Source organism: Phyllostomus discolor, chromosome 5, assembly GCF_004126475.2.
Source record: "Phyllostomus discolor isolate MPI-MPIP mPhyDis1 chromosome 5, mPhyDis1.pri.v3, whole genome shotgun sequence".
Taxonomy (NCBI): Eukaryota; Metazoa; Chordata; class Mammalia; order Chiroptera; family Phyllostomidae; genus Phyllostomus; species Phyllostomus discolor.
In genome coordinates, this window is record NC_040907.2 from 10,675,277 (window position 1) to 10,700,925 (window position 25,649).

The window sequence follows — 25,649 nt, forward strand, 5'->3', positions numbered from 1 at the left end:
GTGCTCTCAGGCAGGTCACGGGGCACCGAGCCTCAGTTTCTCCAGCTGTCAAATGGAAGGGAGACAGTGTGGGCAGAGCATGCCCAGAGCAGGGGTCAGGACGCTGACCTCGCTCGCTGGGAAGGTCCCCGGGGCAGGGGGCCAGCGGCCTCGGAGGCCCCGTCGCTTCCTTTTCCTATGTATGAACAGAAACCTCCAAACCAGCAGGTGCAAATTCAGCTTGGGACCATTCAGTTTAAACTAAACTTCTCTCTTCCTAGCACTTTCTTCCAGATGATTCTCTGAGGGCAAATTGCCTCTTTTATGCTCCTGCTTCTTTTTACCTGTTGTGGTGTCTCAGGTACTCCCATAACCTTGGTAACCTTACCTTTCTCCTCTACCAAACGGAAAAGGCTGTGCCCACTTTTTTAGGTTGTGACAACTATTCCAGCTGACCTCCAAACTGGGCTGACCTTGTGGTGGACACCCCACACCTGGCAGCTCTTGTCAAGGTCATTGAGCATCATGTCGTAATTGCTAGTCCCTTTTCAAAGCCCATGACCCCTCACCTGCAACTTGGAAATCCAATGAGATCTGAAGATCGAAAGTTGTTGTTGTTTGTTTTTTGTTTTTTGATAATTTATTTGTTGGCCAGTCTGGACCGAACTTGAACTGACTTGAAGGCAAAACCCCGCCTGAGCCAATGGGAGGTTATTTATGGTCCTTATTGATCTCACTTAGTGTTACTATCCCGACGCTTCGCTGCAGAAATATTGATGTGGGCGATTACGGAACGATTCCCCAGCCCCCTGGGTGGGCTGTGGAGCACACTGAACACGCACCATAGCCCCTTCCAGCAGGAGAGCGAGGCCTGAGTGCCGAAAGCTCTCTGGCTGCAGAGTCCCGGGTGGGGGCCGTGGGACTGGTCCTCCCATTACGTTCTCACCTCTGGGCGTCCTCTGAGTGCCTCCCGCAAGACGCCGCTCTCGGAAGGTTGTCTGTCCTGTGGCCCCAAGTCACTCACACGTGCCCGCAAATCCAGCCCATACCCACCCTCCGGACACAGCTTCCCGCTGCACACCACACAGCACACACATCACACACACGGGTACACACACCGGCGAGCACTCAGCATTCCCCCACTCTCGGTCAGCTCCTTCTTTGGATGCTGAGCCTTCCTTCTCATAGGCTGCCTCGTCGCCCCCTTTTCAGGCCGATGTCGGTGCCCACCAGGCAGCTGGAAGGAAGGCCTCCACCCCGCCTGACGGCCACATGCTCGCCTTCCCCCACGCTGCGCCGCTGGCTGGATTCTCCGCTCTTCACGCAGGTTTTTGGCACGAGGCCCCCACAGACAGATCTCGAAGCACAAGCGTGCATTTCCCAGGCAAGCCTGCTTCTGCCCTAAGCGCCCAGATGGAGGCATCTGTCCAGGGTCCTGGATCTTCCACCGGCATGTGCTTCAGCAGGTTTTTCTTTCGAGCCTCAGAAGAGATGAAGAGCTTGAAGGTGGCCACTGAGGACAGAATTGCCAGTGATTTAAGGAAACCGTGATGGAGCCAGGAGTGGCAGGGGGTGGGAGTTCCTTTCAATCACACTCTGCAGAGGTGAGAATGACCAAGAAATTTATCTTTGCAGACTCTGGTTCAGCCCTAGGACAGCAATATCGAGTTAATATTTATCGACCACTTGTGATATGTTCTAAGCACTTTACATGAACGATCTCATTGAATCTTCACAACACCCCTTGGGGTGACTTCTGTTATTAACCTTACTTTATGGATGAAGAGACTGAGTGTCAGAGTGGCTAGGTAATTTGCTCCAGGTCACACATCTATCTGGTATAGGATGCTGATCCTAGACAATTGAATTCTGCAGTCCACATTCTTAAGCATATGTGTATCGGTCACCTATTGCCACAGTAATGCTGTGTAACAAATGATCGCAGAATCTCAGTGGTTACAACAATAAGCCCACATAGCCAAAGCGATGAACTAGGTGGCTCTGTGTTCTTGCTGTGTTCACCCATCTGAGGGTTGGCTGACTGCTGACCAGCCTAGACATAGCCCTCACCTAGTGAGAGTGTGTTGTCTAATGGGTGTGGTGGAGCATCCATGTAATTAGAAAGCAAGTGTTACTGTGTACTGAGGGAGGGCCTGCTGATTTGGAAAGAGACAGGAAAGACCCAATCCAAGAGACTCAACCTGGGTGGGCATCCTGGAGGAGGTGAGTCTTGGCCACAGTTAGGAAGAGGAAGCTCCCTGCTGGGCAAGGACCAGAAGGTGGGGTGATGCAACACAGGGGAGGAGGATGGGGGAGCTGATTTTCCAGCTCCTTAGCTTTTTGTGGAGTCTCCTTTCTCTCCTGTCCTCACATCCTGCTCAGGACCCACTCTCTGAGAATCTTCCAGATTGCCTCTGTCTCCCTCTTCTCACAACAGCCCCTGTGGGGAGGGAAGGCCTTGGTCTCCAAGGGGTTTGGAGAACGAAGCCCCGGCACCTTCATGAAGCTTGGCGAAAGGAGGAAAGGATGGAGGAGAGGAGAGAGGAGGGTAGATCTAGCAAGGCCCGCTGCTGGAAACTGCCGATCTTCCAAGACCCTGAACTCTCAGAGGGCAGGGGCTCCACTCTTTGGGCCATGCCTGGCTCCGTCATGGAGACGGAATGGCTAATCCTGCAGCCCGGAGCCTCTGATAGATGCAACTGCAGCCCACGCATCAAATCCAGCCCACCACCTGTTCTCGTAAATGAGTTTATTTGAACACAGCCGTGCCTATTCATTTATGTATTGTCTACGCTGATCAACAGTGGAGTTGAGTAGTTGCAACAGGAACCACGTGACCAGCAAAGCTTTAAATAGTGACGACGGCTCTATACTGACACCATTTGCTCCCCCTGCTCAAGGTGAGCAGCAGAAGAGCTGGGTGCTTTGTTGTAATCACTGCTGTCTCTCCAGCACCCAGCACTGCATGGGGCAGGTGCTTCGTCCATGCACACCGAAGGCAGGAATGGCCCCGCCTCTCCACCTTTCCCGCACCTGCGCCCAGGGTGGAGGAAGGAACCCCTTTCCCACCACAGGAAGCAAGGTCGCTCTGCTCCTTAGTTTATTTTCCCCTGGCTGGTCATTTTAATGAGAAAACAGAACTCGAAGAGGGCAGAGTGAGCAGCCTTAGTCCTGGTGGTCATTCTCGGTGGGTCTGGCACTAGGACCCAGGCTTGTGCCTCCATATACCCTGCAACTCCCTGCAATCCCCGGGTCCCTCCCCCACGGTCACCTTAGCAATCAGTGCTGAGGTTTCCTGCTTTGGTGCTTTGTAGGAGGTTCCACGAGGGGTAACTATTTTGGGGTGATGGATGGGGGTCTTAGGGACCCCTAGGTCCCTGGGGAGTGAAGCCAAAACAGAGACGCTAGCTTCCCTGTGGTGCGCCCAGAAGAACAGCCAGTCTGCATGCAGGAGGGAGCCCCAAGGGGCGTGGCTGTGGCTCGCCGGGTCTCTCCTGCAGCCCTGCTTAGGGCGGTCACCTGCACGCCTCGGGAGTGGAGGAAATGGCTTGTTGCTGATCTGTTAAACAAAAACTAGTCAGTTCCTCCTAGGACTCTAAGCCGATGGAAGTACAGGAGGGGCCAAACCTGTGGCTGGTCTCCATCCCGGGGGCCCCATGGGAGGGGACAAGGGAAGCGGCTGGACAACTGTCCCATAGGTCTATCCAGTGGGATAGTCATTTGTCACACATGCGCCACCCAAGGCAAGAATTCCCCACACCAGATTTGACAGGTTAAAACACACACACAGGTTCCCTCTGTCCTTGAAGTAGCTCCAGGGTCTTCTTGGCAATGAATCTTCTGCCCGTGTCGATTCGGGGCCATCTCTTTGCTGAGCTGGTCGATTGTTCTCAAGGTCCCAGCTCGTCCACCAAACCTTTCGGTCAGGAGCAAGTGGGCTGTAAACAGACGTGGCAGGACGGGAGAGGAGCTGCTCCAGAAGGCCCAAGTGGAGCGGGGGACTCCGCAGAGGAAGGGTCAGATGGAATTGGGGTGCCTGCAGCCTCTGGTGGGCTCTGATGGCACCTGTGGGTGAGAGAGGCTGCGTGGTTTGGATGGGACTCGGGGTGACAGACCTAGGCATCCTGGGACAAGTGTGACACCCTGAGGGACTACTTGGGCATGTGCCCAAGGCTTTGGGTGACTTTTAGTCCCTTCCTAGTGGATGCAGGAGGATCCAGAACACCCCGATCCTGTGTCATGGGATGGGGTGCGAGCCTTGGGGAGGACTTCCTGGGGGAGGAGGAAGAGTGTCAGCATCCCTGAATGAATGATAAGTTCACTGGAAAGAGTTCACTGTGGGCCTCGCTCAGCCAAGGAGCGGGCCTGGGCAGAAGGTCCCCTCTCAGCCTGGACCATTGAGAAAGAAGGCAAGGACAGCCCACTGAGTTAGCAACTGTCATCTGCCAAGTGACCTCGGGCAAGTCCCCTCCCCTTCGTGGAGCTTCATGTCCCCCATACGCAAACCAAGAGGCTGGCCGGAACTTCAGGAGCAGACCTCCAGCTCTCCGGACTTCCACCCTGCACCTTCCGAAGGCACCTGCTTCCAGCGCCGGCCCCTGGCCCCCACCCTCTGCATCTCCCTTCCACAAGGACTTGGCTCGGAGGCAGAGCCAGGCAGCATCTCTGCGCTCCTGCTGGCTCCTGGCAGCCTCGTTTCCCACCTCTTTGTGCTCACAGGTGGCTGAATTACCAGCCCTGCAGGGAACCGAAATTAAGAGACTCCAAACCCCCTCTGTCCCTTCACCCCCCCTAAGCTCAGGAAGGTGGCTCCTTTGAAGACCTGAATTGAAATGAGAGAGAGAACAGTTCTGAGCTATCTGTCCCACTCACTCGGCTCTGTCCCTCGTGACTGTGTTCTTCCCCAGCCCAGACAGTCTGGGCAGAGAGGACTGGGGCGGGCCGCCCTGGATAATTCAAGTTCTCCGAGGTTCTGCCAGCACTGTGTCAGCTCCATTCTTCTCCAGGGCAGCTGGGTGCAATAGGGGGCCTTTTGTACTGTGCCTGAGATAGAGGCGTATTAGTTCAAGCTGGCACGTGCTCGGTGGTCTGTAGAGGCAGAGCCCGGAACCAACTCTTCCGCACCCCTTGCAGGCTCCTCCGTGCCCACCGCTCACGGGAGACCAGGTGTCTGATCACGGTCATGGCGAGTGCAGAGTGAGCTGCCCTGGACACGGGCCGGGCTCCCGCGCTCCAGGCAGACCTCACCGCCGGAGCGGGTGACCTTCAGGTTCCTTCATATCAGTGTCTATCAAAGACAGCAAAAGAAAAAAAAATGCCCAGTGCAGAGCCATTGAAGCTGTCAATCACTGCTCCCCACCCCTTAGGCCGTGTGTGCGATGTGATGCACTGGCAGCATTTCTGCAAATTACACATCATTCTCCCACCAAAGCCGCACCTTCGGCTGCTGTAATGTTTGCCTGAGCGTGCAAGTCGTTTTGCATCCTCACTTCTTAGCGGGCTGGAGAGGCATGGAGGGAAGCAGGGATGGGGTCGACCTTGGACAGCGGGCCCAGAGGAAACTGACGTGTGGCGAGAAGGGGGTCCTAACGGCCCAGCTGAGCTCAGAGGGACCGCTCCTCTGTCCCATTTCACAGAGTCAGAGACAGAGGGTGGGCTTCTGGGGACTCTCTGCCAAGCATCATTTCACTGTTGCTTACATGCTTCTGATGATAGGGAGCTCACTACCCACTGCAGGCACACCACGGCATCTCTGAGAGTCTGTGGCAGGTAAAAAGTGCTGTTATTACTATTCCGCCCATTGACATGGATGGAATCTGCCTCCCCATTACTCCAACCTACTAGCTCCCTCTCTGCTTCATGGGTGACATGGAACTACTCATCCGAGTTACTCCTCCGAGTCTGCCAGGACTCCCGGTTTTAGCTAGTTAGGAGAACCAGCTTCTGGTTTGCCTGTGACTGACCAGGTGTTAAACCTGAAAGTCCTACCTTCTTGTAATCTGGACAGCTGGTCCCCCACACAGAAAAAGGCTGTGTCCACTTCCTCTTCCTCGCCTGACTTCCTTTCTGAGGCTCAAAGGCAGTCACAGTGCATGGCACCCCAGCAGGCACTGGTCAACCAGGCACGACCAGGGCCGGTCCGGTCCGGTCTGGTCCGGTCCGGGCCATGGCAGGAGCAGCCGGGTGCAAGGGCCAGGAGAGGTCCTCAGCTTAGGCCCACCTGCACCACCTGCGAACAGAGGGACCACCTCTTCCGCCTTGCTCATTCCACTCCTGCCGTCCAAGCCGTGGTTCTCTCCCCTCACGTGACCAGCTCGAGCCCGTCTCTGAGCCCCTGAATTCAGCGTGGCGCTCTCCTTCCCGGCCTCCCCAGAACCGTTCGGGTTTTCACAGTCTCCCCTGGCCCTGAGCACAGTCCCCACGTCGATTTCTAACCCCTCACATCCTATTCGATTTGCCCCGTAGCAGTGTTTGCCACTCAAAATCACCTCGCCGTTTGATTTTCCAAGCTGTGCTGAGTGACTGGTCTCTCAGGACAACGCGTGCTCCCTGAGAGCAGGGTCTCCGATAAAGGCGCTCGGCACCAAGTCGTAACTACTGACTGCATCACCGTTTCATCTCTGCTGAAACCTTGGAAGGAGGTGGCACTGTGTGCATGTGCCGGCGAGGGGGCCGGGGCTCCCAGAGTTAATCAGCGGTCCAAGTCTCTCGGTGGGTCTGCGGCCGAGCTGGGATGCAGACCCGAGATGCTCTGGCTGCGAAGCCCACTCTCTTTCCCTCTTTCTCTTAGTAACCACCCTGCCAGGGAGTCATTGCTCTCTGGGGACGGGAAAACAAAGCACGGTCAGATCTATAATGCAAAGCAAATAGGATTTTGTTGTTGCAATAATACCAAGTGCCGTTCAAAGCCGGGTGGAGATTTTTTTCATATGCTGGGTGATTTTTATTGGACAGTTTCTTTGTAACAAGACCTAGCAGCAGCCTCTTCAATTCCCTGTCCCCCAGAGGAACTAAACCAGTCCTCCTGCTGACCCCGTGGGGAGCAGGGACGTCTGTGCACTCTCTGTTGGGACTGGTGATGCCAGCGGCCCGTGTCACCTCGCATGGCTGCATTAGGACACAGGTCTGGAAGTCTGATTCCTGGATGTGGCGGAAATGAGCCAGGCCTGGGGGTTAGAATCTCAGCTCCCTCACTAGTCTGCTGCTGTGTGTCTTAGGGCATTGCTCAGCCTCTCTGGTCCACTTCAGAAATGACCCGGGGGCTCAAAGGGCCCAGCTGGAAGGAGAGAATTGTGAGTGTGTGTCCATGCCTTTGGGTATCTGTCCGCTCATTCTGTCATCACATTGTCACCCTGGGACTGAACAACATGGTCCCAGCCCAGCCCTCCCATGATGTAGAGCCGGGCACTCCCACCGTTTTTACCGCAAAGCCCCACGAAGGCTGCAACCACGCCTTCTTGTTCGCGCCTCTGAGTTCCTTCTGGCTTAGTTCGGAAAGGCTTTTGAGCTGAGGCACGAAGCATTAGTCAGGTCAGGAGAGGAGGGTCTTACAAAGCAGAGCAGGGGCCAAATCTGCTGTTGCAAATAAAGTTTTATTAGAACACAGCCATGTTCATCCATTTGTTTATAGATTGTTTTTGGTTGCTTTCTCGGCCTAACAGCAGAGTTGACTCGTTGCGAGAGAGTTTGTACGGCCTGCAAACTGTAACATATTTACTCTCAGAGAAAGTGTGCCGAGTCCTGGCCAGGACAGAGAAATCAGACCAAGGGAGAGGCCTGCTTGGAAACAGGATTGGCCGCCTGATGTGTGTGGGTAAAAATGTGGACTCCTGCCTTCAAAACTGATTACAAATTTCAAGATGGCAACAGCAAAGCGTTCAGCCAAACGTGGGGCCTTCTGAGCACGGGGCCCCGTGTGACAGCTCCGAGGGCAGGCTGCTGCTGGAGCCAGCCCTGGGGGGGAGTCGTGCTTTCTCCCGGAAGACTGCCCTGGGAACAGCGTTATGGGGGGAACACTCCACCCGGGCTCTGCGTTGGGGCTCAGAGTCTCCCAGCCCCAAGCCCCACTCCCCAGGAGGACCAATCCGGGGACCTACTCCCCAGGCCAGGAGGGTGGAGGGCCGGCCTTCCTTCCTCAGCCCCCCTGCACCCCCACTTCACTGAGCCTGGCTCTGATGAGGAAGCAGAGATGGGCCCAGCGCTCATGCCCACCAGGCACATCCTGTGATTGGACATGCGGCAGCCATGGGCGGGAACGTGACTGTTGAATGGGAATCTCTCTTCAGTGACGCTGTTTCAGATGCTCATCAGGAGCTGTCTGAGGGGGCGGTTCTAGGGGAAGGGACCTCACCGTCCTCGGCTATGGGACAAGCAGACAAGAAGCAGCACTTAATGGAAACCTCCCAAGCTAGGGGCCACTCAAACAGCCCCTGGTGTCCTAAACTCCATGCCACTGGTCCCTGCGGGAACATCTTCTCTTGACCCTCCAGACCCACTTTCATCCTTCTCTGTCCATTGTTGTGCCCAGTGGCTGACCTCCACGGGTGACATCGCTAAGCTTCCTTGCTCTTGGGCTGATGCCCGGGAGGCACCTGCTGGCGGTGGGAGGGCAGGTGGAAGTGAGTCAGGGTCTTCACTCTCCAGCTCCTCTCTGCTGGGCTCCTGTGTCCCTCTGCCCACGCTCCTGTCGGGTGACATTCTCCTTTACCTGCTGCTCTCTCTCAGGTCCAGGTAAAACTCCCAGCCCTTGGCCCCCTCCCCTCTGCTCGTTAGAAAAGTAGCAGCTCCCAGTGGTCCCTACTCTAGGTGCCCATGCCTTGTTGGGATCCCTCAGCCCAGCTCGCACTTGTGCAAATAACCCTAGTGTTGAGGTCTCTTCTTTCACCCTCTTTGCATGGGCCAGCTCCCGCCACCCAGTGTGGCTCCGATCAGATAGAGGTTTTCACGATCAAACAGAGATGCACAGGCTCATCCTGTGTGTGTGTGAGCGGGCGCTGGCAGGGCACCCCTCCTTGAAAGAGGCTGAACGCGTGGCTCTAATTGTTGCTGCGTACAACCATCCCTCCAAACGCAGTAGCTTAAAACAATAGCTATTTTATTACATCGCACGATTATGAGGCCAGGGCTCAGCTGGGTGGTTCTCGTGCTTCGAATGACATCAACTCCCACTGGTGGCTGGTCTGACTGCAGGGGTCAAGGCAGCTTTATGCCTGTGCAGGCAGGGCTGGAGGGCTGGGCTCCACCGGGAGCCCCTCCCTCTCCCATGGTCCCTCTAGCACCGGTTCCTGCCGGCAACAGGGAGTGGAAGCTGCCAGCCTCCTAAGGCCTGGGCCTGGAAACGCGTGCACTTTGGCCACGAAAGCCTATTCCAGTGGTCAGTCACAGAATGGCTCCGAATTCGAAGGGAGGGCGCGTAGACCCCCATCTCTCAGTGTGGGAGTGTCAAAGGAGGTGGCACCGTCTTCAATCCATCACACATTCTTCCTCCAGGTACCCTACCCGTCTTCCTCTGAAATTGCTAAGAGTTGGGCCCACAAAAGCGAATGTCTGAGGCCACATTCCCGATTGCGTCCATTTGCTCTACACCAGGGTTTCCATTTTTTAATTAAGTGACTCTGGCCCTGCCCGGCCTCTCCCTCGCAGCGGCCACCGCCTCCCACTGTCTGCCAGCAGCTCGGGCTTCTGCCTGGCTGCCAGGCCCCTAAGTTCATGGTCCTGGACTGGAGGCCCAGGGGACAAGTTCAGTCTGATGATCTCATGCACGGAGACACAGACACACTCAGATAATCAAGGCCTTTATATAACTCAGCTCTCCCGGTCCTATTTCTGGAAGGAAATGTTGATCCAGGACACGCTGAGACCTTTTCTGAAGGTCCTCAAGATGAAGTCTTCAAGAAAGGGCCCCGGACAGGAGACCCGGGAGCCTGGGTTCTCATCACAGCAGAGTCTGTGTGACCTTGAGCAGGTCACTGGCCTCCCTGGCCTTGTGCTGGGCAAAGGAAGCAGCATGGTTTGGACTTACCCCTAGGTTGGAGCCCAGCTCCACCACTGCTCTCGTAGGGGTCACTCCATCCCTCCAGCCTCGCTTGCCTGCTCTGAAACCCGGGGTCGCAGTGAGCACCCCCCGGGCTGGTGTGAGGATGACAGTGGTGACCTGCACAAACGGCTGGGTCCCAGCAGGTACCCCAGTGCATTCTGTGCCTGCTTGCAGCCTCCGGAGCCCCAGCCCCCAGCCCAAGCTGCCACTCACCTCAGTGGCTAGCACAGGTCCTGACACATGGTAGCTACTCAGGAAACATGCATTGAGTTAAACCGACTCTTTATCAAACAAAGCAGTAGCCAGAGAAATACAAGCATGTGCCCATTAAGAAAACCTTGTGTGCAAGACTGTTCTTAGCAGCTGTATGCATTGGAGAGCCAAACGGGAAATGGTCCAGGTGTCTATTAACAACAACAAAAAATAATGGCTGAACAAAGCGAGGTATCTTCTTCCAAAGGAGTACTACTGAGCTGTAAAAAGGAAGGAACTCTGGGCGCACACAACTACGTGGGTCGATCCCCAAATATTAAGCTGGGAGAAAAAGGCCTTCACTCAAAATAACATACCGTATGATTCCACATATATGAAATTCTAGAGCAGAAAAAACATGGTGGGAGAAAAATCAGAACAGCGGTTGCCTTGAGGGGCAAACACGGACCGGGAAGAGGCAAATGGGACTTTCCGGGGTGATGGTGACGTCGAGGTTCTACGTCACGAGAGGGGCGTGCACTGCACAGGAGTGTGAGTTTGTCGGCACTCCCAGAGGAGTGCATTTGAGATTTGTGCGTTCCAGCGCATGTAAATTTTACCTAAAAAAGAGAATCGTACACAAATGTGTAATTGATGATACGCATGCTGAAGCATCTAGGAGTCAAGTGTCCTGACGTCTGCAACCCGCTTTGGAATCCATCAGAAATCACGGGCGGGCGGGTAGAGCAGTGGGTAGAGGGGAAGGTGCGTGATAAATCCGACTCGGGCGCGTGTCCATCGGAGAAGCCGGGCAGCAGGTGTTTGCAAGCACAGGTGTGTGCTCCAACGTTCTTGACACTGTTCTGCACGTTGGGAATGGGGCGGAGGAGAGGGTGGCGCCGTGGGGCCGAGCCGGGCCGTGGGGAGTGACGTGTGTAGGGTCACACCGTCCTCAAGAGCGCCAACACTGGTGTTTGGGCAAGTGGAGGCCGATGGTACCCGCCGTGCTGCATCTGGACTGTGGGCACGTCCACAAGCCGCTTCGCCTCTCTGGGACTCCGTGTCCCCCTCTGCAGAAGGCAGACAGTGCTGCCCCTGAGGGGTGTCATCAGAATTAAAGGGGCAGCCAGAGACACGGAACAAGCAGGGCTTCATGGGGATCTGGCAGAAGCAGCTTGGTCCTTTCCAAGCAAGTCTGACCCCCTGCCTCCTCACTGGGATCTCAGCTTAAATGTGGGCTCCCGGGCCGTGCCTTTTCTGGCCACCTAGTCCGCCAGGGCCCCCACCTCCTCCACCCTTCACTCTGTTTACTTGTCTGCATGACAGTTTTCCCAATCCAATGCATTTCTTCGATCTTCCTTAATGTGAGTTGTTATCTGTCTCCTCCCTCTGCAGTGTAGACTCCAGGAGCCTACAGCCTCACCCCCTCACCTGTCACAGGCTCTGGCACCCAGAGGGATATGGTGGGTCTTTGTTGAAGGGACCAATGAATGATCGGGGCTGGATCAGCCCCAGCACCACCCTCGAGTGCCACATTCGGCCTCCGCAGTGTGCCTGTTGCTGACACCACCTGCCCAGAATAGCAGGGCGTGAATTTAGGGATCAGCCATCCTCACCCCATGTAACAGATGAGGAAACTGAGTCTCAGAGAGAAAATGCGGATTTCCCAGCATCCACTGCCAGGTAGTGGCTAAGTGGAGATAGGACCCAGGCCTTCTGGCTCTCAGCCCAGCACTCTCTTCCCCAGCAGGTTGCTGGGGTCCTCGGTAAAGTGCTCCTCCCCACGGGTGGCCGCAGATGGACAGACGCGCAGGCTCCATTGGGCCGGGCTGCCTGCGATGCCCTGTGCTATTTTCAGGAGGCAGGACATGCCAGCCTAGAAATGTTCGCAGGTGGGCAGGCTGGCACAGGCTGCTGATGGGCCAGGTCCGTAGGTCCGCTGGTGGCCGGTCACGCTGACATACGCCGACTGTCTGCACAGCCTGCCGAGTGTGCAGGACCGGGCAGATCGGCACAGTGAGGCCCCTCCCCTCGGACTGGCAGCCCCTCTGACGGCATCGGTCCGCCGGGCTGGCACAAGCTGGGCGTCTGTTCCCATGATGAGCCCTTGCTGGACGCAACCTGTCCACCCAGGTGTGCTTGCTGATGGGCGGCTTAGGAAGAGGCAGTGGGACCGAGCGCTGAGCTTGGCCGCCGCAGGGTGTCATGGGAGGTGTCACAGGAGCGGGGGATCGGGCCAGAGCCTTGCAGGCAGAGACACAGACCCGGGGCTGAGACAACTCAGCCACGCCCCCAACCACCTGTTCAGCAGGCTCGTAGGATCCAAAACACAGTCAGAAGCTCCGAAGGAGGGGCTGGGGAAACGGGCTCTTCTCTCCTTCCTGCGGCCTCCTCCCGAGTCCAGGCCCGCTGGCCCCTGAATCCGTCATCCACACGGCAGCCGGGGCATCGCTCTGGCCTCAGTGGGAGCTGTCGCTCCTCTGCCCCAGAAGCCTGAGGGGGCTGCCGTCCCTCTCCTGTCGAATACTAACAACAGCAGTATCTGCTAAGGCAGGGAGCTGTGCAGCAACCTGCCCAAGATCTTGAATTAGATCTGAACCTGGGGCTTTGACACCTTTAGGTGTGAAGCACGACCCTTCCTGCCAGGCCGTCTTCCCACGGCCAGGCTCCGTGTCCCCACATCCCACACAGCATCCCACAGACCTCGGCCTGGACGCCCGGTCACTCTTCTCCCGAACCTCGCCTTCGCTTTGCTATTCTCAGCACCTGGAGGGCCCTCCTGCCTCTCCTTGTCTCCTCTGCTGCAGACTCTTCTCCAACCTCCAAGGCACAGCTCCGGGGACCCTTTTGTGCAGGGCCTGGCCTGAGCCCTTCCGGGCAGGACCCATTACCCCCCACCCCCACCTTGCCCTGTCCTGTGCCATTTCCGTTCCACGCCGGGTTGAGCAGGGCGAGCACGTGCTGCTGATGTTTTCCTCTGCGATCCCCTTGTCCTGTCCTTTCTGTGATCTTCTTGAGGGCCAGGGTCATGCTGATGCCAGGCTTTGTGCATGGGTCTGGCCCCCAGGGGGTACTGAATGAATGAATGAATGAATGAACGAATGAGAAGCTGAGGTCACTTGGAATCGAGGAATGAAGGCTGATGGCAAGTAATGAGGGGTGGCCTTCAGGGGGACAGAAATTGGGTGGAAAAGGCTTTCTTGCCCCTTCCTCCATCTCAGCCTCTCCACATCCAGGGTGTGACAGGGGCAGCCTTAGCTACACTGAGAAAGAGCCCTCCGTTTGGGGTGGAGCCCATTTCTGGCGCTGGGGATCACAGCCGGGGGACAGGGAAGAGGCATTGGGGAGCCAGATACGCACCCCCTGACCCAGTGCCTCAGCCGCACAGCGCTCGATGGTCCATCGTGGTTTCCAAGGTCTGGGTCCCAGGCAGCTAGAGGGCCGAGGGCCTGCTGCCAAGAGGAGGTGCCTTGGAGCTGAGCACCTGCCTCCTGGCCCTGCCAGCTCCCTCCTCTGCGGCCCCGGGCACGTCCCTCCTGTCTTCAGGCCTCGGTTTGGCCTTCTGTAAAGTGGGAGGTCTAGACGGGACAGGCAGGGGTCTCCTGCTCTGGGCCTTCGAGGGCACCAAGGGTCTGGCGGGGACAGCCTCTGGGAGAACAGCGAAGAGGCTCTGGTTGCGGGGATGTCCAGAGGGTTTAGGGCCGTGTCTCGCAACTGTGGTCCCCGACCCCTGCATCCAGCTCCCCGAGGGGGCTTGTTAAAGATGCAGAATTGAGACCCCACCCAGGACTCGCTGAAAGGGGACCTCTGGGTGGGCGTCCAGGGAAAGTGGCATTTTCGCACCCTACTCCCCCCATCCCAGGCGGTTTTCCTGCGCCTGGAGGTGTGAGTGTCCGGCATCTATCCAGGTCCTTCCCGTCTCACCGCTTCTGGCCCGTAACCCCTGCAGCATGGGGTTTTTTGCAGGAGGATGCCCAAGAGATGGGGAGGGAGGTCCCAGAGCACCCCAGCCTGTAACTGGCGGACTTTGTGGGGCTCAGGAGGCTGGGTCCCGACTGTGGCTTTGCGTGTGAGCAATGGGAGCGTGCGTGGGGCTGGGAGAGGACCAGACACCTGGCATTTCTCAGAAAAGTACCCCCACGTGGGCACCCTAGCCAACACCCTCCACCCCCCTGGCCTGGGACGGGGGCGGTGTGTACACTGGGCCTGCACTGTGGATGCAGGTATCACACACACACGTGCAGACACACATCCACACACACCACAAATCCACATGCTGACACAACCCTCAACATGTGCACACACAACATCTTACTCACCCCAACCCCCAGGTTCTTCCCCAAACACCGAGAACAACACCGCGCACTCTCACCATTCCTTTGCTTTACACACACACACACACACACACACACACTCATATGCAGCCCAGAGCGTGCAGATTTGTATGCTCACTACTGCTGACACACATATGCACTCACACCCCCCGGACGCCAGCTGCTCCTGGGGCCTGTGCTCACACCAGTTGCGCACACATACCTCCTCACACTTGTGTTAGCGCCATTGCACATGTGCGGAGCCCGAAAATCCAGCAGCCGCTCCCCTGCCTGTCATCCTCGGCAGCCCCCAGGGCCCCTGCCCGCCTCACGCCCCATCCCCTAGCTGCTGTCTGCCATCGCGCAGTAACCAGATGAGACAAGGCAATTTATGACACCAGCTGTCTCTGTCAAAACCGGATCTCCCACACACACACGGGGAAGCCAATTACCCCGAGCCCGGCCCTGCCAGAAGGTGGGACTCACAAGAGAGACAGAGCAGAGGTGGCATCCGGCCACCCAGAGGGGCGGGTGGCACCTGGCTCGCAGCTTTCCCCCGCTCTCCGTCCTTGGAAATCTCACCTCTCTCTTCCTCGGGCCCCCGGGGAGCCTGCCGTGCCCTCTCTGTGGCAGCTCCTCTGGCCCAGCTCCCAGACCCTGGGTGGAGAACAGGTGGGCAGGAGGTCTGCAGGAAGAGTGGTCCAGGGTCACCATGGCAACAAGGAAGACAGGAGCCCCGTGGCTGCCTCTCCCTCTGCCCAGCAGGCCGCGGAGAGGCTGCATCTCCACCCCCCACTTCCTCTCTGCTTCCTGCCTCTCCCTCCTCCCTCAGCAGGTTGCCTCGCGCCCTGTGCCCCTGCCGAAATGTCCCTCGGCCTAGACCACCTGCCCCCTTCCCTGCCCGACACGTAATCCAACGCTTCTGCCTGCGCCACTTCCCAGCTGGACCTCAGAGTCAGACCCAGGTTCAAATCTCTGCTCCTCCCCTTACCCGCGGAGCAGCCTGGACAAGCCGCAGCCTTCCTGTGGCCCCGTGTTTGCCCCTAGAAAAAAAGATGCTGATTTTTATTAAAATGTGGGCCGGGAGTGCCCTACGTAGCAGAACTCCGCTCTCCAAGTTTAGCAGAAGAGCTGGGAAACACCCACTGCGGAAGTTACGTGGTGGCGTCTCTTCACTGTCTCATCGGCGATGGCCGGGCCGTGCAGCCCGGGACAGGAGCTCGGCGGCCGGCACACAGAAGCTCCAGTGCCCGGGTGGCCTGAGCCGCGGCATGAGGCTGACTCGATCTGCGTCAGCCCTGTGTGAACGCTGGTTAACCTCGCGCCACCTTTGCACTGGGCCTTGGAGGGCGCGTCCTCAGCCCCATCGCTGAGTGGCCGGATGGGGACAGGCCTGCTTCCGCCCATTCCCTCATTTATTCACTCCGCAAGCATACAGTAAGGACATACTACGCACAAGTCCCCACACCAGGCACACGGGACCCAGTGAGGGACTTCTAGAAGATGCTGGCAAGGCAGAAGGTTCTGGATAAGCTTTCCGTCACTTATACTAGGAGCAGAGCAGTCAGCTCACATTGTACAAGATGCTTTCCGGCACATTTGTTCCTTTTAGTGTTTCCCACAGCTCTGGGGCACCAGTTCCATGAAGAGCCCCCATGTTACAGATGAGGAAACTGAGGCCCTGAGACCGTCGGTGACTTGCCCGACAAGCCAGGGCCAGGAAGTGGCAGCCCCCACAGCCGAGCCGAATCTCCCGTTGCTGGCTGCGGTTCCTAGCCAACACCTGTGCCTTGCGTTCTCTAACTGAGTGCCCCTTGACCCCCAGCGACAATGCCGTAGGACCTGTCCTCCGCTGGGCATCGAACCTGGGCCGGCTTGACTCGGAGCCCGGGCGCCGTCCACTCTCCCCGGTCTAATCAGTTCATTAAAACCCTCCCTCTCGCTGCCCAGCCGCGGAGACCTCAGCTGCTGCATTTCCAGGACAGCAAATTCCTTCCCGGCTGGAGAGGAGCTGGGATAATGTAGGCAGGCAATTTAAACAGCTCCGGCAAAATACACCAGCACTTTCCGCTCCCCGCCACTATTACACTTTCCAGCCGCAGCGGAATTGGCCCCTAAGTGGGATATCAAGTTTATTACAGCTATTTCCAATCTGTAATTGGTTTTGTGGAACACAAAGAGAAGGAGGTTGGGGAGTGGGAGAGGTGAGTTTTCCCCCCTTCCTTTCTTCTTTTTTTTCTCTTCCGGATGATGGCACCCTGGGATGTTGCTGGGGAGGAGGCTGGAGCTGGAGACTTATTTGTTTTTCAAATGAAATACCTGGCTGGTGGGCTCTCGCGCTGCTGGCGGGTACGCAGGTCTGCTCACCGCGCTGGTGGCCCCGCTGGAAAATCAGCCCCGCCTGGCTGAGGCCACCTTTGCTGCTGGGGGCAGCCAGGGCTCTGGGTGGAGTCCGACAGCCTCGGGGCCTGGGGGCGGCTGGCGGAGCCCTGGTGGGCCACACCAGAGTGTGCGTAGCTGTGGCTTCGAGAATGCGAAATGGCCCAAATCTCCTCCTTGAGCGTTGGGGGACACTGAGGCCCAGAGGGGAGAGGAGTGCAGAGGCGGCCCCTGGGACTCAGAAGCCGGGTCTCTGCCTTCTCAGTCCCTTCCACTCAGTGAGGTGGACCCTCGGGGCGTCATGGCCGAGATGTGCACCGGGTGGGAAGGAGAAAAGCCCCCCATTCTTGAGCACCCACAATGCACCTGCCGCCCACGCTAACCAACCTTCCTGCTCTGGACCTAAGCGAAAATAAACCCAGCAGTCCCCCGCCAGCCCTTATCCACAGGGGTGTGTTCTAGGACCCCAGCGGATGCCCAAAACCATGGTAAGCGCCGAATCCTAGGCATACTGAGTTTTCCCTACGCACATGCCCAGGATGAAGTTTAACTTCTAAATTAGGCACAGTAAGAGACTAATGAGAATAACAAATAATAAAACAGAACAATTATAACGACGCACCGTAATAAGTTACGTGAATGTTCTCGCTCTTAAAATGTCTTGTCACACTCTATGGGCAACGTGGTTCCCGTCCCGGTGGGGACGGAGCGGGGCTGTGAGGGACTGCGTCACATGGCTTAGAACATCTGCGTGATGGAAAACATAGGAGTTGTTTGCTTCTGGAATTTTCCACTTGATGTTTTCAGGCTGTGGTGGCCCGTGGGTCACGGAAACCCCGGAAGGCACACCTGCAGATACGGGGTGACTACCGTCCCAGCCGGTGCGCCTCGGCCGCTTCCCCTTGGGATTGCAAGAGTTAGTGTCTGCCCACAGTGCCTGGCCCACGGTGGGCACGCCGGAAGTGCTAGTCGTTTCGGTTCCGTCACCGTTGTTGTCGCCGGGTGCCAGGCTGCCCACTAGGCGCCGTCTGTACTTGACTCGAAGGCTGTGTGACCCCCACAGCTTCTGCCCCTTGCCCACATGGGCAACCTCAGGATGGGTCCCCTCCTCCTCTCTTTCTAACTGACGCACGCAGAGGCGTCAGCTGCCCCGTGCACTGCCCACGGGACCCTGGACAGCTCCCTTGCCTCTCTTGGCCTCGGTTATCTGCAACAGGGGACAATGACACGCCTCCCAGGACAGTTCGTGTATTTACCCGTGCTGGGGGCTGTGCTGGGCACAGGGAGACACAGCTCCTGGAGCCCGCAGTCCTGAGACTCTAAACGACGTGACAGAGGGAGGGCCCAAGGACACGGCCAAGCCCAAGCCGTCGCTGGCCAGGACTTGGATCTTGAGCATAACGGTGTGCACAGCCTCTCCTCCCTGGTCCAGGGCGCCCTTTGCATGATGAGGACGCTTTCCCACAGCGGGTGGGTCAGTGCTGAGACCTCTGACAAAGAGCAACTCGGGCCCATGCTGGTTCCTCCCGGAGCATTGCTGCCTGGACGGTCCAGCCGCCTTCCTGCGGGGGCCAGGCCACTCCTGCCGAGAAGGCCCAGCCTGGTCAGGGTTCAGGGGCAGCGAGGGCACTGGGGGCAGCGGGGGCAGCAGGGGCCGTCCTGGGGCAAGTCTGTACTGCGGAGCTCCATTCTTCGTGGTACCCCCGATGCCCAGCACAAGGCAAGGACTCCACTCGCTCATTCATTCATTCATTCATTCATCCGTCTACTCGTTCAACATATATTCGTCGAACAAGTACCATGTGCCCAACTCTAGGGGCAGAGTAGCCACCAGGACAGACGAAGACCCTGCCCTTACAATGCTTATGTCCTGGGAACGGCCCCCACTCAAGAGCCTGCTTGGCTGATGAACTCGGGAGTCCGTCTTCCTCCGGGGGAGGGAAACCCACACATCCCGGGCCTTGTCTTTCCAGAACAGCACTGTGCCTGCCCCACCAGCTTGCCCCCTCTGTCTGCCCTGACCTGGGGCCCACACCCCCTCTGTGGCACTGGGGGCGAGTCTCGGAGCCCCTGGGGCCAGCCTGCCTCCAGGAACTGGCTCAGAGCACCCCCCCTCCACTGGCTCCCACTCTGGGCTGACCACTAGCTGGGGCCGGGGCTTCTGCTCTCCCTGCCCCCTCCCTGCACACCCCCCACCCCCCGCCAGCCGTCCTGCCCACACTGGCTTCAGGCTCTTCCCACCTGAGCTCTTCCCCAGATATGGACCCACTCCTTCCACTGACTGATATTCTGCACCCTCAGGCTTTTCGGTAAAAGACATTCTGCCCTGCAGCCCCAGCCGTGGACGGCGGGAAGGGACACAGAAAAAGGGGGTGGCCCAGGAAAGTGTTAGAACGCGTGGAGGTAGCTGTCTCTTTCGGGCGCACGCAGACTACACGCCAGATTCTCTCGTCTCGTTTAGTCCCCGCCACGAGCTGGGTCCCACTCTCCCCAGGCTACAGATGCGGAGACTGAGACCTGGAGAGGGGAAATGGCTGCCCGAGAGCCCAAAGCTAATCTCCTTGCAAACAGCCGCTTGCCCGCTGGCCCGGGACCGGCAGGGACTGAATTCCAAGGCTCTCTGCCTTTGCTTCCCCTCCCGTGAGGCTGAGAGAGCTCCAGGCTGGGGCAGTGAACTCGGATGGTGGGTGTCACGCCGGAGTGGAGAAGAATGCCTGTCCCCACTCCCCAAGACCGGTCTAGCAGAAGCGGTGACTCACTCCCCGGGCTGACACGGAAGCCCAGACACGGCCCCAGAGAAAAAGATGTAAATAAACTCTCCAAAGGGAAGCTAGGTGCGCCCTTGAAACTCCCTGCCCCTCGGCCCGAAACGGGGATTTATGACCCAGAGAAACCGCTGGTGCTTTATCTAGGGTGCGTGGGTGTGTGTGTGTGTGTGTGTGCACGCGGGGAGGGGTGCAGGTGTATTTTTCTAGTAATAAAACTCTCCGTCTCGGGGAATAAATTGGAGCAGACAGTTTTACCGACAGATTTTTTTTTCTCCTTTGTATAATAAAAGAAAACGGAGTGAAATTTGGGGTTGGGACTAGAAGGGCCGCCCAATTTTAGGAGGAGATAAAAAGCCAGAACTTGTGGGGAGGCAAGGCTGGGAGTCAGCCCAGTGGGGCGCCACCCCCTACGGGGACTTGGGGAGGAGATTCCTCACACCTCCCCTCTGTGCTTCTGAGTCCGCCCCACCCCGGTTTAAGGAGCCTCCCCTGGGGCAGAGGGGGACCCCCAAGAGGCAGTGATTCATGCACAGCCTTCGAGTCTAGTGGGTGCGAGGTGAACTCTGGTCTGGGGCCAGAGCTCTGCCAGGCGCCCAGGGCGGGACCTGGGCTGAATCACTGTTCCTCTCCAAGCCTCAGCTTCTTCATCTGCAAAACGGGGAAGGTATCGTCTCCTCACTTTCCAGGGGCACTGTGGGTCCAGACAAAGTGATGGGCTTCATGCAGATTTCCCGCCCTCCGCACTGACGACATTTCGGGCAGATGACTTGGGGGGCGGCCGTTCACCATATGATCATTGTAGCATCCTTGGCCTCTACCCACTTCCTCCCCCATTGTGACAGCCCAGACCGGCTCCACACGTTGCCAAAGAAATGTCCCCCAGCTAAGGGCCCTGGTTTAAAGGTACTTGGCCCCTTTTCCTCCCTCTTCTCTTTGTCCCCTCTTTGGGACACTGGTCCCCCATGCCGCAGAAGAGGCAAGTGAGCAGGCGAGAGGACGAGGTGCCCTGCTTTCCCACCACATGCACACAGCACCCCAAAGCACCAAGTCCCCAAAGGGGCCCACAGGGGAAGTGTATGAGGAAGAGGGACAGTGTGGTGGGCATAGCAAGGGTGAGGACAAATTGCAACCAGAAGTCCCCCTGCAGGTCCCCCTTACGGTCCTAAAGCTCATGAGCACTCATCCTCACTCTGACCCTCCCAGCCGGGGCTCCCTGGGGGTCCCCTGCCTGCAGAGGCCTCCCTATTCTTGATGAGCTTGCACTGGGGGAGGGTGGTCCACACCAATGTGGCCGGTGCCTGGAATACACTGGTGCTCAATAAGTGCACAATATCTATGTCTCCTGGATGAGTACCAATGCCACCTAGGCCACACAGATGTGGTCCAAGTCACCGTGGGTCCAGACGTGCCCAGCTGCACCCAGGCCAGTCCTCCCGAGGAGGGTGGCAGATCCGAGCTCAGTGCCTAGCAAAGGTGGGTGGGGACGAAGGGGGACAGTGGCTTTCAGGATTCCCCTACCCCGGCTCCTTGGAGAAAGCCCATCTCCGGCTGCCACCCTGCCAGGCCCCTCTGCTGCTCCCCACCCCAGCTCCACAGGCGCGGCCGCATGGACTTCATTCCGCTTCCCCAGGCCCAGGCATGAGGCCGCCGCGGCAGGCTGTTCGCCTGGAGCCCAGCTGAGTGGCGAGAGGCTGCAAGCTTTCGGTCTATAATAGAGTTGCTGAGACAAGCGGAAAACTGCAGCCGAGTAAACAGATAAATAATTGAAACAGTGACAACACATACCTTGCTGCTTTGTGGAGTAACACTTTCATTAGCAGGAGGCAGCCCAGACCCGGGGATGCTGGCGGGTGGGGAGGCAGGCGTGCCGCCGGCAGCCGGGAGCCCAGGACACTCGGGGGCCGGCTTTTAATCAGCTGTGAGCAGCTGGGCACCTGAGCGCGGCTTTGTCTTCCAGCTCGGGCTTTATTATCGCCTCCTGGCGCCCCTGTGTTCCTGGGGGACACGGGGACCTCCTGGCCTGCCTGTCCCAATGGCAGCCGGAGGAGAGTGAGTCCCTCATCCTGTCCCCGTCTCTCCCGCCCCCCGTGTCAGTGGAATGGGCTCTCCTCAGCCTCCTCCCAGGTCTCTAGGCTCCAGACCTGCCCCTTCGGTCAGTCCTTACCCGACTCTAAAGCCAGAGGAGAATCTGAACCCTGCAACCCCGTGGCCTCTCCGGGACCTGAGCTGCTTTGTTTGCAGGAGCCGGCACACGGTTCACTCCCCAGGGCCTTCTCACCGCACTGCACCCTGAACAGCCTGCCCGCACCATTCCTTCCTGCCCCAGGGCCTTTGCTCCTGCTGCCCCCTCTGCCTGGAAGCACGCCCGCCGTTTGCAAAGCTGCCTCCTACTCTTCCTTTTAGAAGATAACTTACCCATCCCTTGCTCCAAGAAGCCCTCTCCGACCTCCTTCTCCCCAGGACGGGGGCTGCATCGGCTCTGCGACCCCCTGCCATTCTGGGCCCGCCCCTTGTGAGACTTACCGGAAATGATTGCCACGTAGCTCATTTGTCTCTGCATGAGATCTTTGCCCCGGTGACTGTCCCTGGTGGCCCCCTCTTCTCCTTCTGTCCAGCCTGCCCCCTCTCCTGTCTCTTCTCAGGCAGGGACCCTGTGGCTGACTCTGCAAAACACACGCACACACTGTGGCTCTGTCCGCGGCTCTGCCTGCAGCTCCCCAAGCCGGACTTGTCATTTCTGCGAGGCCGACCGGGGGGCTCCCCGACGTGGGAGCCCAGGTGCGGTGGGGAGAGACGCAGGGAGAGCCAGCTCTGTTCCTCCTTGGCTGTGGGACCTCGGGAAGTCGCCTCACTTTGGACCCTCAGTTTGCACGTCAATGGAACTGGGATGACTTGGGATGGGGGGCTCCAGTGACAGCTGTGACATCTCCTACCCAGAGCCTTTCCAGAGGCAGCGGGACAGTGGGTTTGCTGGCCTCCTCGTCTCCCAGGCAGGTGTCCCCGAAGCCCACTCCCTGCCCGGGGGGTGGGAGGAGAGGGGTGGCGGGTGCCGGCCGCATGCTCACCTGCGGCTGCCTCTGTGCTCTGTTGCAGGTGATGGATGGCGGCACCATCAAGCAGAAGATCTTCACCTTCGATGCCATGTTCTCCACCAACTACTCACACATGGAAAACTACCGCAAGAGAGAGGACCTGGTGTACCAGTCCACCGTGAGGTGAGGGGCTGAGGGGGGCAGGGCGGGAACCAGGAGGCCACCTGTCCGGCCCGTCGGCGTCCGTCCCACGGTGTGCTTGGGGGTTCTCAGAGTCAGCCTCCACAGTCTGGGAAGGCCGAGCCGGGGACCCTGCTGCAAGAGTGGGACCCATTCCTGGAGGGAGGGGAGAAGGGGTGTCCCTTTGGTCGCCTGGGAAACTCCCCACTCAGCTCCTTCTGTGGACACCCTCTTTAGACCCCTCCTCCCCCCCCAGCAGAACTGATCGCCCCGAAACCCATGGCTGCCACCCCACAAGAGGGGGGCCTCACCACAGGGTTAATCTTGAAGAGTACCTTGGCACAGGCACTGAATGTGCACAACTGTACACACACGCGCACACATGGGCCCTTTTCCACGCTGCACAGCCAACGGCTCTGCCTGGAGCCCGGGCAGAAAGCACAGGCTGCCGAGAAGCGCGAGGATGGCTGGGCTACGCTGAGCCCATGGCGAGAGGCTGAGGCAGACAGGGCCAGGGCGGGGCACTGCGCCTCGCGGGGTGCCTGTGACATTCCCGCTCTCCGCACAGGGGCTGGCTCTCCTTTCCACGACCACCAGCGTCAGAAGGCACAGCAGCTGCTCCCTTTCACCTTGCACCCGCAGCTCCCAGCACAAGGCCTGCAGGCACAGCGGGTGCTCGATGGAATTTGCACATTGGCTGGATGACCCTGGGCTTGCTCCTTGGCCCTTTGGGCCTCGGTTTCCCCATGAGTAAAGTTAGAAAATGGGACAAGGAGGTTTCAAAGGGCCCATCCAGCCCAGCCTGGGGGGTCTGGCAGGTGGCCCTTCCCTGCCCCCTTTTGTGAGGTGGGTGCGCTCCCCTGGAGGAAACTTTCTGGGTCTCCGCTCCTTGCTGGGCTTTGTGCCCGGAGTCAGACCCAGCCGCTCGCTGGGGCGATCTGGTGAGAATGTGGGTGCCGAGGGCTCTGAGGGGCTCTGGCGTGCACGTGGCCACACAGATGCCTTCGCTTGTATATTTATGATTTTTCCTGCCCCTGCTGCCAAAAAAGATTGGGGGTACCTTAAAATACATGTCACACCTAAGACCAGCCAGTGACAATCTCGATGAGATGGAGGCAACCTCTCATTTTTGGAGAAGAAAATAACTGTTCTGGGAACCACAGATGATTCACATCACCCCAAGTTTCCCAGAAGCCCACCGCTGCCTCCCCACCACTGCATGGTGACCAGGGTCTCTGAGAAGCCCCCCTTGCGCCAGCCTATCCCACCATTTCCGGTGCCCCACCCTAGGTAGGGTCCCCAGGGTTCCTAAGCAGCATGGAAACCCAGAGACCACCCCTGAGCCCCGCCCCTCCCCCCATGCTCACCCTGCTACCTGCAGACCCGGTTCAGATCCCAGCCCAGCCGCTTCCTGCTGAGTGACCTTGGACAGGGCCTTAACCTCTCATGGGTCGGGTCCTCAGCAAGCTTGCTGAATGGGATCGGCCCCACACCCCCGTGGGGTTTAGGGGGGATTGGTGTCCAGTGGCCTGAGCGCCAGTCCTGGCTCCCCCACCCTCCCGCTGTAGCGTGGCCTTGGGCGTGACTCCGTGTCTGAGCTCCCAGTGTCTGCAGGGAAGGGTCGCAGTAAGAAGTTCAAAGCCACCTGGAGAGGATCTGATGAGCCGCCGCAGTCCCCGAGCTCCGCGTGTTTGTTGTTCTGTCTCAGAACAAGCCCTCCCTCCCTCCCTCCCTCCCTCCCTCCCAGGAAGGAAAAGCCCTCTCCTCCCGGCGGCTCTCATAAGCCTGCTTATGTGTGTCCATGCGGTCCCCTGAGCGTCACCAACAACCTCGTGAACACATCCCTGTGTTACTATTATTTTCTACAGTCCTGGTTTTTCAGGTGGGATCCACGTTTAGTGAGGTCAAGGGGCCCTGCTGGAACGACATGAACTGGGTCAGATCTGACCCACCTCGTGCTACCCCCCTACCCAGAGGGGGCAGGAGACTTGCTCAAGGTCACACGGCCGTGCCAGGGCTGGCGTCCCGTCCCAGGCAGAGAGCGCGAGGCCAGAGCAGCCGTGGGGAGGCCCGGGTGGAAGGGACGAGGGGAGCGGACCCTCTCTCTCTCTGCCAGTCTAATCCGATCACACCAGCCCCGGGAGAGCAGCCGCGCTGGAAGAGGCTGCTCCTTCAGGCTGCGGGGCCCCATTAGGGTTGGCGGTGGGGCGTGGGACTCCACATTTACATATAAATGAAGATATTTACAAATTAATGCATACCAACTAGAGAGAGTCCCAGCTCCACAGCTGTCTCAGCCGCTTCCTCTTCAGCTGGGGAACCGGGCGGGGGGAGAGGGAGGCTGAGAAGATTACCAGGAATTGGCAGGGAGCAGCTTCTGGGCAGCAGCTGAGAGGAGCCCCAGGGCCCCCCAGAGGTGTTCCTCCCATTGGTGGGGTTCCCAGAGGGATGGCAGTCCAGTGAGGGGGGGCGGGGTCAAGCCTTCTGCCCCTGGAGGGGAGGGGGCAGGTGTGGCACAGCTTGGGCAGGTCAGTGCCCCTCCCGGCGCCCCAGAGGCCCCATCTGTCAAAGCCTTTTCTAGTTCGGAGCCTCAGAAGCCGGAACTCCCAGCTGGGCATCGGCAGGCATTTCCTCCTTCAAAGGGCGTTTAATATTTGACTGAGCACCTCCCGGAGCCCAGTGTGATGCGAGGCGCCGCGCCCCAGAGGCACAAGAAAGGCACGGTTCTCTGCTTTTCCAGGGACGCAGGCAGCAATCTAGGAAAGTAAGA

At 58.4% G+C, this 25,649-nt stretch overlaps 1 protein-coding gene across 1 annotated transcript in view; it reads left to right on the forward strand.

Annotated features, from left to right (window-relative positions):
- IGSF21 (immunoglobin superfamily member 21) overlaps window positions 1-25,649 on the forward strand; it is a 229,286-nt gene that overhangs the window by 130,934 nt on the left and 72,703 nt on the right. The window contains exon 3 of the mRNA XM_028513731.2: window positions 22,761-22,882. Within this exon, the coding sequence (XP_028369532.1) occupies window positions 22,761-22,882 (122 nt within the window). The remainder of the gene's footprint in view (window positions 1-22,760; window positions 22,883-25,649) is intronic.